The 12,006-nt window shown below is 32.2% G+C and overlaps 1 protein-coding gene across 1 annotated transcript in view; it reads right to left on the bottom strand.

Moving 5' to 3' along the window:
• Positions 1-4,059, bottom strand: part of LOC130667854 (homeotic protein Sex combs reduced-like) — a 56,616-nt gene extending 52,557 nt beyond the window's left edge. The window contains exon 1 of the mRNA XM_057469725.1: positions 2,299-4,059. Within this exon, the coding sequence (XP_057325708.1) occupies positions 2,299-3,103 (805 nt within the window). The 5' untranslated portion in view covers positions 3,104-4,059. The remainder of the gene's footprint in view (positions 1-2,298) is intronic.
• Between the last annotated feature and the right edge of the window lie 7,947 nt (positions 4,060-12,006).

Here is a 12,006-nt window from a genome sequence, read left to right as displayed (position 1 = left end):
AAGTATATTAAATTTGCACCTTTTTTTTTTTTCGAAAATACAATTCAAATATCTAGTTATGAAAATTCAATTCTTTTTGTATTGTAATTTTCAAATTATATTTTTAACAGTGTACTGTATATTATATTTTTTTTGTTATCCTGAATCTTTGTACAACTTATGGCCCTATCATTGGCATCTGCTGTTGGGCCTTGTTAAATAAAAATAATATAAAATAATTATAAATATTCTAATTATTTATTATCATGACGAGAAATTTTACTAACGCGTTAAATCCGGATCATAAATTATTAAATTTTGAATCTATTCCCGTATGGTGTTATGACTTTGTTATGCAATTAATAAATGATTCTGAAATTTATTCACAACAATAATTATTAACTAAGTACATCCATTGTACCCAATTGTTTATAAAATCGACAATAATAATAAAAAATACAAAAATCGATTTATGAAAAAAATTATATAATGAGTTGTAATTAACTTGAATAATTAGATACAATAAGTATATATCAAGAGATAAAAAATAGAAATGCTAAGCAACTTCTCAAAAGCTGAGTCTGTAATTTATTTCCAAGCAATTGGTCGGAGCCTAATTTTATGATGTTACACAAGGATTAATACGATTTCAAGGGTCTTTGTAGCATCTATATCATCTCTTTTCATGATAATTTCCTCATAAATATTACGATCAAACAAATATTTTAAGGATGCATAAATTTTTGACACATTAAAGCTAAATATTTCAACTGTGTTATTTATTGTTTCGCGGTCACTAAATTTTTTCGTAACTTATAACAGGTTTCCGAAACTGTAATGTATCGTCAACACTTAAATACCTACACTAAAAATATTTCTTTATCAATATTTACATCTCAAAATGAATTTTTTGTGGAAACATAAGAATGTTAATAATCTTAAAGTTTTTTCAAAATTAGTGTATTTTATAATATATGAGAAAATATTTATACTCATGTAAAAAACCGATTAACATTCAAATAATTTATGGAACGATTCCCATTGTAGTCATATTGTTAAACAGAGAAGTGATAAAGTTATCAATTCTTAGTAAATGAATATTCACGTCATAAAACGTGTTATATATTATAAGCGAGTAAAAGATAATAGTCAAAAAAAATTATATCGCTTTTGTTTAAAAAAAAAAAGAAGCATAAAGAGTGTGTATTGTTAGACTTATTTTTATTTTGAGTTATGAATCAATCGCACTCCTAATGAAAACCCAAGAATGGCAACCTCTCACGAGATCTCTGACCTTTCACTCGCAGTGCTTCAAAAGGCGATAATAGCCTCTGGACCCTTCTATCAAGCTCTACCATTCTGTTAAGTCGTGATTCTTTTTAACTATTCCACGAAACACCTCTTAAGTTCTCCATCTTATCGGTGTCCATATTAAAACCGTTCCAAAAAATTTAATAACAACGAACATCAAAATTTGAAACAATTATGAATTTTGAGTTGATCATTTCTAGAACTTACGAAAAATTCGACAAAAATTTCAATTTGTAGATCTAGTTCTTTGAATGCTCTTACTCTCTAAACATGAATAAGTGAAATAAGTGAATATTCACTAATTCTGAGTGCCAACCGAACCACTTTTTGAAATTATTGGTTTGGTTTGCACTTCGAATTATGTGAATATTCACTTATTTTTACTAATTCATGTTTAGAGAGTACCACGAGCCAAAAAGCATTCATTGTTTTAAATGCCTTGTTTTTAATGTTCATACCAGACAAATTTTCAAGTCGAATTACTTTCGCTCAAACAATTCAGAAAATTATGCCTGAAAAGTACTCAGCAAAAATTTTTTGAACTCCACGGAAAAATACAGTTCCAAATATTAGCAATCCTACTTCGAAACTGTAAAAATTACATCATTTCTGAAACGTAGTTATTGTTACAGCTTCATATCAGACTTTTTTGAATCCTCAGTAGCGTTTCATTCATAATAAAACTTCATTCAACTAAAACCGCAACAAAAACTGTAAAATTTGGTATCTATAATAGTAATAACTGTGTTACAAGAAGTACTCAATTATTACAGTACAAGCTATTACTTTGTTTTTTATACAAGGGCCTTGTTTTTGCACTGAAAACTGTGATTTTTCTACTGCTCTTTTTTCCGAGTTGAAAGTTTCCAAAGTTCAAAAAATGATCAACTCAAAGTTCAGAATTGTCTCAAATTGGGAAGTTCACGATGATGTACCTTTGTGGAACGAATTCTACACGGGTGTTGCTTAAAACGCTTAACATGAGAATACATAAAATTTTCTACTCACTTTGTCCGATGTGAACCCTTTTCATCCACGGATATATTTGAGGAGGATTACTATTACTGGAATTGGCTTTATTAGATGAATTATTTCCAGTGCTGGAAGTACTAGATGTGGAAGAAGCTGGTGATGATGCCGAAGATGCTGTCGTTAGAGATGTGCTGCCTTCAGCAACAGCTCTGGAACTTCCACTGGGTGGTGATGATGCAGATGCCGCAACTGAGGGTCTCGCGGAACTCCCAGATGGTGATGTAATTGTAGTACTAGATTTACTAGTACCAGCTAGTGGCGTCGGACTATTTCGTGATGTTGATGTCGTGAGATCCTGGGGCGAAGCTACGCTTGTCGAAGAAGTTGAATCGGCGTACTTACAACTTGATGTTGAAGGTGCTGATGAAGGTGTTACGCCTTGCAAAAGCGGTGCAGTTGGGTCTGACAGAATTTGGGACTGAGAATGATGCTGCGAGTGATGCTGTGATTGTTGAGCGTGCATGGTATGTTGCGAAGCTGTTGCATTTAGCCTCGGTTGAGGCTGTAATTGGGTGTAGTCAATCATCCCCGTTGGTGCTGGGTGCTGCAGTCCTGATGCTGGTGTTGCATAAGGATGTTGAGGATAGTGCTGTTGTGGTGAATAGCATGGAGTTGGATAACCAGTTGTTGCTGCATTAGGATTATAGTAATCATTACCGGCGGGAGATGCAGCTTGTAGAGCCTCACTTGGAGAATTAGGTGTTGGACGAGGCTGCTGTTGTTGGGGTTGTTGGCCTCCATAACAGGCTGCTAATGAATTTACGAACTGATAGGAACTCATTGTTGGTTGAATAGGTCAACTCCTAGCACTTTTGATTTCGTTGGAAAAAAAACAATTACGTGCGATATCATGCAAATGTATCGCAACAACGTCACTTGAATTTGTTCACAGCATTTGTACTTTTATGTTACTCATAAATTACTTTAACTCCAAACAATTAACTGATCATTTTGCTGAATAATTACCAAAAATTACGCTTTAGTAGCAACATGTCACTTACGTTTCAACACGTTTAATTATTTATACAACTTTTTATAGCTATTTAAAGGTCTTTTATCATTAACAAGTTATCATGTAACCAAATGAATGATTTATCACCACAATAATGATTCGATAATGAACGATGGGGAGGATCACACTAACTAATAGAGAGGTAAGCAACCGCCACAAGAGCCGAGTTACTTTACGAGCGCCACGTGGGTCGGGACTATAAAACTGTCTTCCGCTTCTTTACGACCTTACCGGGCACAATTACCCACGGGGAACTCGCGAGACCTGACACGTTATTGTTACTACTGCCTGGCGTGAACAAGGCCTGTGCTCCATTGAGAAATCTATGAAAGATCACCTTCATTTGACGGTTCTCTGTTTATGTTACTCTTATTTTTTTTTTTTTTTTCTTGAATTACATTGCTACAATTATCACAAGGAATAATAACTTCTTAAACCTAAACAATAAAAAATCAAATTTTGATTTCACTACACGAGCACGTATTTATTTAAAAAGTTTTTTTAAAAAATAGCGGGCACTTTCGTAGACATTAAAGTTTGATCAACACTACAGTTTGTTTCGAGACCAAGTGACGGCGTACAATTTAAGACTGGCTCGAGTTACCGTCTCACTTTAAGTGTAGCACCACACGCCTTCGGGTACAGTAAGAAAATAGAGGTATAGAGGCTGCTGCCGAGACAAGCCTGCCCATGTGCTGCCTCTCTCGTGCAGTTGCGTGCGCGGAGGGAGGTGGTATCGTACTGAACCGCGATCCTCGTAGTCGGTGCGGTAGCTGTCACGTGCCCGCGCTGCGTGTCAGGAGAACGGACCAATCCCCGTCGTTCGTCAAACCTTGATTGGTCTCTCTCTTTCTCTGTCTAGTGAATTTCCATCTTCCTCTTGTACTACTAACGCCGTCGGCGTACCAAATTCTTTAACCCTGTTTTCTCGATCACCAGCATTACCCGTCACACGGACATAGAGCAAGTAGGAGAATGAAAAGAGCCAGCGATAAAGAGAGAAAGTTAATAAGTAAAGGGGATGAAGAATTTCAGGAATAGAGGGATGTTTTACTGACAGAGTGGTGGGGGACCCGAGACAGAGAAACAAAATAAAGTCCATCAAGGGGGGCTACGGTGTATACACTGGAGCTCGTGGTATCAACCAGCAGAGGGGGTTTCTTTTCTACATTTTCTCTCTCTGTCATACGTCTCTCCCCTTGATATATCCATATATATATTTAGCTTTTTCGTCTTTCCTTCAACATATTCTCTGGCCTTTTCGACGTCACCAAGGAGTGAGCAGTTCTCCCGTCGCTGTTATTCAACGTGGGGCAATGTGCGCGCACGCGTGTCTCCTTATTTATTTTTTATGTGAACCCCCGCGTACCACTCGTTCAAGAGTAATCAAAAGAACTAGTTAAATCATAAATAGATTGATAAGGATACATAATCAAGATTAGCCGCTCCAAGAAAAACGATTATTTCTTGATCCCTTTCAAACTTTATTTTATATTATTGCCATATACATGCAAATCCCGCTTATGTTTTATTAGATATTCTAGTAATTATTTTATGTAATAACATTGGCCTATTTTATTAAAAAACAACGTAACAGATAAACAGGTTTCACAATGGTAACAAACCAAAGCTATACGGAAAAAGGAGATAAAAGAAGAGAAAAAGAAATAAATGAAATAAGAAGCAAAGGGAAAAAAGAAAGGACGCACATAAGTCAGCCAGGCGGTCGCGGCTGACAGTTTTATGAGAGTTTGATAGCCTCTTGGTTATTCGTTCTCTCTTTTTCTATCTCCTTTTCTTTCTCATAAGCGAATAGATACTAGAAGAGTGAGAAGAAAACAATGCAACAGAGAAAGTCAAGAGGGAAGAAGATTCTATCCGTAATCCGTAATCGCAAATGAGTGAGCAAGAGAGAAACGTCCTACACGTACACTACTACTTCTTATTGTTCCATAAATTTAAACCTGTTGCCCTGACTTCGGTGGAGAATAGGCAGTTGTGAATAGGTAAGCAAAAATAATGAGTACACATGAAAGACTGTAGATATGCTAATAGAGTATATATAGACTTCGTAGGATCAAAATAAACAGTAGAAAATAGAGTTTTTAAATCATGCACAGAAAAAAGAATTTTTTGACGGAAAAATTTTTACTCGCCCTAAGAAATTTTTTGCAGGAAGAATTGGAAACGAAAATTTTCTTAGGGTAAATAAAAATTGTCTTGAGCCAAGAAAAAATTTTTAGAGATAAGAAAACATTTTCTTGAGTCAAGAAAAAATTTTTTTGAGCCAGGAAAAAATTTTTTTGGGTGAGACAAAATTTCTTGCGCCAAGAAAATTTTTACTTTTCGGACAGAATTTTTAGTATCAAGAATTGGAAGCAAGAATTTTCTTGAGGCGAGAAAAAATTTCCTCGAGCCAAGAAAAAATTTCTTATGTCAAGAAAAAATTTTTTGAGACGAGAAAAAATTTTCTTGAGCCAAGAAAAAATTTTGAGGGGTGAGAAAAAATTTCTTATGTCAAGAAGTTTTCACTAATCCTAAGAAATTTTTTGCATCATGAATTGGAAGCAAAAATTATCTTAAGGCGAGAAAAAAATATCTTGAGCCAAGAAAAAATTTTTTGGGATAAGAAAAAATTTTCTTGAGCCTGGAAACGATTTTTTGAAGTGAGACAAAATTTCTTGCGCCAAGAAAATTTTTAGTTTTCGGACAGAATTTTTAGTATCAAGAATTGGAAGCGAAAATTTTCTTGAGGCGAGAAAAAATTTCATATGCCAAAAATATTTCACTAATCCTAAGAAATTTTTTGCATCATAAATTGGGAGCAAAAATTGTCTTAAGGAAAAAAAATTATCTCGAGCCAAGAAAAAATCTTTTAGGATAAGAAAAAATTTTCTTGAGCCAGGAAAAAATTTTTTGGGGTGAGACAAAATTTTTTTGCGCTAAGAAATTTTTTACTTGCCAGCCAAAATTTTTGCATTAAGAATTGGAAGCGAGAATTTTCCTGAGGCGAGTAAAAATTTTCTTGAGCCAAGAAAAATTTTTTTTCTGTGAAATATAAATGAGCTATTTATATAATTTGACAACATTAATTAACCAATTCAAGTTATTAAGGGTAAAAATTTATCTAAACCATCGTTTACAAAAACTTTAAGAGTTTCAAAGTCAATAAAGGCGTCAATAGAAAGGCGTTTAAGGGGGCGGGGCACCGATTACTTTCGCAAAATATGTTTCTGTTAATTAAATAAAGTGTTTTTCATTACTTGTAAATTAATTAATAGTACTTTTATTTATTACTCACAATATATCTTGGTAAATTTTTTTTTTTATTTATTTTAAGACATAATTTTCGTTATATTGTTAACGATAATCCATCAATGGGAATTCAATGAATTATATGAAAAAATAATTACATGCAAAAATTAAATTCACGAAATAGAAATTTTTAACTTTTATCAAATAGCCTATGATTAATTGATAAGTATTGAGAAATAAATGAGTAATAACACAACGGCTCGCAAGATGTGGTAAGTGCGGTTGTCCTGTTAAAATATAACGCACCCGCCTCCGTTTTCCCTCTCTCTGTAATATGACCCCACTACTATTGAGTTTACCCTTTCTCTTAACGACTTAAAGAGCTCAGTACAAATCTGGCGATCTTTTACATTTCAAGTCAAGGTGTTTAGTGCTAGCAACCTCATAATAGTAATACTGATCATTTTATTTTACACTGCAATGTTGAACTATACACAGAAAAAATAAATTTCTTGGCGTAAGAAATTTTTACTTAATCCAGAAAAATTTTCGCATTACGAATTAAAAGCAAAAATTTTTTTGGGACGAAAAAAAATTCTTGGGCCAAGAAATTCTTTTTTTTTGTATATTTACAAAAGTCAAAAAAAAATTTGTCTTTGATAAAAATTAGAGTAAATTTAAATACATGGTATTTTAATTTATTCAAGACTTTAAGCTCTATATACTTTGAAATAATTTAGATACATCCAAAAAAATGTTAATTTACTGTAAGGCTGTGCAGTAAATACTGTGATAGTCTGCAAAAAAATATTTTCTATTTTTAATAACAGAAAATTTGTAAAAGATACATAAGATAACTGCAATTTGGAAACAAAAATATTTATGATGTGAGGTAGAAATTTTTCGGTACAATTTATTAAAGGCCATGTTAAAAAAATCTTTTCCAAAAAGGTTTATAGCATTCGACTTCCAAATTTCAGAAAATATTTGGAAAAAGTGACACGACATTGCTCTAAATTAATGAATGTTCACTAAGTTCGACTATCTCAGTTTCAGAGACTAAAATTTTGTCCGAAATTTTTCGTACTAGTCCATACACAAAAAAGAATTTTAACTTGAATCGAGATTTTTGTTTTTTGTTTTTTTTTTTTTCAAAATTGAATTCTTGTCTCAACACGGAAAGAAATTTTTTTTTTAAATTACTGTTAAATTCACTGTAATCGTAGAACATAATGCGGCGCTATTATTTATTAGCATTTTTTAAATAAAAATGACGAAAAAATTTATTTATTTTGTGGTAGACTTCATAAAATTTATCGAAAACCGAATAAAATTTACAGTAGACTACGGTAAAATTTGTTGAAAAATAGTTAAAAATTATCTCACTTACCGACAAATGATTAGGTCGTGCCATTCGTCCCACGATTACAGTGAATTTAACGGTAATTTTAAAAAAAAATTTCTTTCAGTGAAGTCACTTTAATTTGTCAATTCGAAAAAATGTTTCCTTGCATCAAAAACGAGAAAATTCTTTGATTTCAGCTGCAGAAAATTTATTCTTAAATCAAAAATTATAATTATTTGAACGAAATCATTGCACAGTTGGAGCGCAAAAGCGTATAATGAAATGATGAATGCATTTTTGGAATGATCCACTTTGATATATATGGAAAAAATTCAATCGAAACTTTGTTTACAGTTACGCCCAGTGATGTGTGTCTGTATGTTACCACGATAGAATTCGTCAGTCGCAATTAATAAACTCAAACTTTTTTATAAGTTTCCGTTCATCCTTAAGATATTCATTTTTGAATTTATTACGAAATCCTTCATTCAAAAGATATTATCAAAAGTCAATGAATTTTTTGAGATTTTTCTGTAAATTTATCGCTTATTATGTCTTTTTGTCTTTAGGTTTTTGGGGATTTGGATATTTCACTTCCTCTTACACATTTTTGGTATATATTTATTTACTTATATACTTTATATACTATTACTATACTTATTTTTTTGTCAATATTACTATTTACAGCGCCATGGCATACAGTAGAAGATAAGATCATTACAATGAATATCAACTGTCGATAAAATTGTTTTTTTTTTTTAACGGTAACTGTGGATTTAAAAAAAAAAATTTTTTTTACTGAAAAGATAATTAGAGAATATTATATTATTTGACTGTAAAAATTTAACACCATAATAAAGTAATAGTTAAACTACATTCATTTTGACGTGAATTTTTGAGGTGTGCACTTTTAGATTTTCCATATTTTTACTACTGCCATTTTTAAAACTTTTTGAATGATATGAAAATTAGTGAATACTGAATAATATGTATTTAATACATAAATTAAGAACAATAATTAGTAAGCCATGTTGTGAAGTAGTAAGAACCACATCTATCATTTACCGAGGAGTCATTACAAGCTGTAGGCACGATCTAGTGACGAGCGACGAACTACTTCCGCTGCTGCTGCCTAGCACCATAACTTCCTCTCCTCCATACTTGTCTTTTCTCTCTAAAAATTTTTCTATTGGTTGAAGTCTTGATGCAAGCCAAGAGCAGCGGGAGTAGTTTGGTGCTCGCCACTAGATCGCGCCCACGGCTTGTAGTGTCCCTGGCAAGAAACTTCTCTCAGAATTTTTATATTCCCAACTTTTGATAGTTGTCAGACGAGAATTTGTTTCTTAGCGTACGTAATGTGCTTTAATATACGGATGTCAGATGGTGGAATGAGTGAAAAGAATTTATTTATTTCATCAACGACCTCGCTATAAAAATTGAAGATATAAATAAATAAGATTTATTGGTTGTAGTTTGATTTTCGAAATGTGTTTTATAAGCACATGCTAATTTTGATAATGTTGATGTCTAATAGTTTCCGATTATTTCAAATTGCTTGATCAATTTAATCAAGATTTTTCTTTTTCAATGTTGACACCAATTCAATAATTATAATTTGTTTGGTGTTTAAGTCAAAAAAGATTATTATTTTTAGTTTTTTTTACAGCTTCTTTACTTGAAAAGCTCTAAATTGATTTTGATCTTACTGTCGCTCAATAGTTATCATAGAAATGTTAAGTCATTTAATTTGTTTAAGAAATCAGCTGGTGTTTTATATAATTTTTTTTTCATTCCCATCGTATACTGTAATTTTATACAAGTATTTTAAAATGATGGAAAATAATTGTAGTTCAATTGGTATTTTTTATCCGTGTGAATCAAAGGTCCAATGCGAAATAAAAGTCGACTATAATGAATCATATCATGTAATTTAATAGTTAAATTCCCAACAAATTTCAAATATAACTTGTCATATTTATTAACAAGATCGTTGAACGTCGCTGCATCATTGCGAAGAAGATTTAGACCAGTAATGATGTCAAAAATTTTGAGTAAGGCTTGGTATGAAGACCATATTGTATTATCTCGGAGAACAGGATCACCAAACATCAAGCCAAAATATCGAATACAACATACCATCTCCGAAGCTGACATTGTCAGCATGTTACGTTCTTTTAACTGCTTAAGCTTAATCGTCAGTGATATGTTTCCGCTTTCTGTTAGCCGAATGGAAAGGTGTCCATTTGATAAGTAAGCTGATATGAAATGAATTGATCAACAATGACAAAGTGGTAAACAATTTGTTTCATAGCATAATTACCCGAGCCAACATGTAAGTCATTCCAGATAAAAATTTCCAGATAATTATGTACTTTTTGCAAGACAATTTTGATTTTCCGAATTCTGAAATAAATAAATTCTTGAATTAAAATTATTTCTCTTGATTCAAATTAACTGTTGTTTTTGTGCAGTCTCTGTATAAGCCTCGTGTTGGGAGACTTAATGTTTGCTGGGAAATTTTAGTCTGTTTTACTTAGCTCTAATTTCATAGTTAATAAGTATACGGAGAGAAATGTCAAGGAAGTATGCCTATGCAGCATAGTAATAATTACATTACTCTATAGTTTGTGTCACGCCGCTCTTATGCGACTGCTTATACAAACTATAGAGTAATGTAATTATTACTACGCTTCCATAGGCATATTTACTTGACATTTCTCTCCGTGTACGTATTTTTTAAACGGAAATATCATTAAAAATACCTTAAAATTATTCTTTTAGAAAATTCTAATCTCAGGATTCTACACGGAAAGAAAATTATGGAAACGGTTCCCATAATTCTATGAAATTTTTCCTATACTAACATAGGAATTATGACCATAAATTATAGGAGCAGTTCCTATAATTATGAGAATGCTACCCACAGCATTATAGAAATGCTTCCTATAATTTGTAGAAATTGTTCCTATAATATTATGGGAATCACTCCCATAATATATAGAAGTGAACCTTATATTTTATAGGAATCATCTCCATAAATTACTGGAACCATTTCCATAATATTATAGAAATGGTTCCCATAATGCTATTGGAATAGTTCCTGTACCATTACGGGAATCATTCCCATCATATTAGGGGGAATAGTTCCCATACTATTAGGGGGTATAGTTCCCATACTATTATAGGAACTATTCCCATATATGATGGGAACCATCCCTATAATAGTATGGGTACAATTCCTATATCATTTAAGGAACTATTCCCATAATGCATAGCAAAAGTTCCCATAATTTTCTTTCCGTGTAATGCATAAATTACAAAAACAAAAATTTGACGGAGTATTTTTATAAATAATTATTATTATTTTAATTGAGACAATACATCAATAGTAATTTTATTCGTCTGCATTTATTTGAAATTCGGAATTTTTTGCCTGTGAGGTTAATTCTTTTAATAAAGATATCATGTCAGTATTGTGAGATCACACAATAATGTGATGGACTTGAAATATTCACCGATTCACTGATATGGAAAGAAAAAGATCGAGCAAGAAATTCATATGATTGGACTGTTTTATCTTTTGTTGCTACCGGTCTTGTGTCACTCTTTGTCTCATATCGACAACTGAACTCGACGGGAGAAACATAACCATTCTCATTAGAATTTCTAATAAGGTCGTCGAAAAGTGTAAAAAACATATCGAAACTCCCATGAATCACTTGTCCGAAAGCCTGTCACCTGAACACATGGATATGTTTTACTCTATACCTGAGAGTGGTTTATACATCTCCACCCTAAACTTTATAGCTTCTCCTTTCAATATCATATACACAAATACTTATATACAAATGTATGTATATATCAGAGAACCCTACTCGCATTATGGACGCAAAAAACAAATAATATCCATAAAAAATTTTTATTATTGAATATAACGATCATTTAGACAATGCGTGAATGATTCAAAATATTATTCTAAGTCGCATTAAAAAATCTAGAAAACGATTGATCCGGTGGGTCAACCCCAAAACTTTCCGCTCTTTTCGAGCTCAAAAACATTCAGTAATACGTC

The sequence above is a fragment of the Microplitis mediator genome, chromosome 5 (genome assembly GCF_029852145.1).
Source record: "Microplitis mediator isolate UGA2020A chromosome 5, iyMicMedi2.1, whole genome shotgun sequence".
NCBI lineage: Eukaryota > Metazoa > Arthropoda > Insecta > Hymenoptera > Braconidae > Microplitis > Microplitis mediator.
The sequence above is the reverse complement of the archived record's forward strand: the minus strand, read 5'-3'. Positions and strand labels throughout refer to the sequence as shown.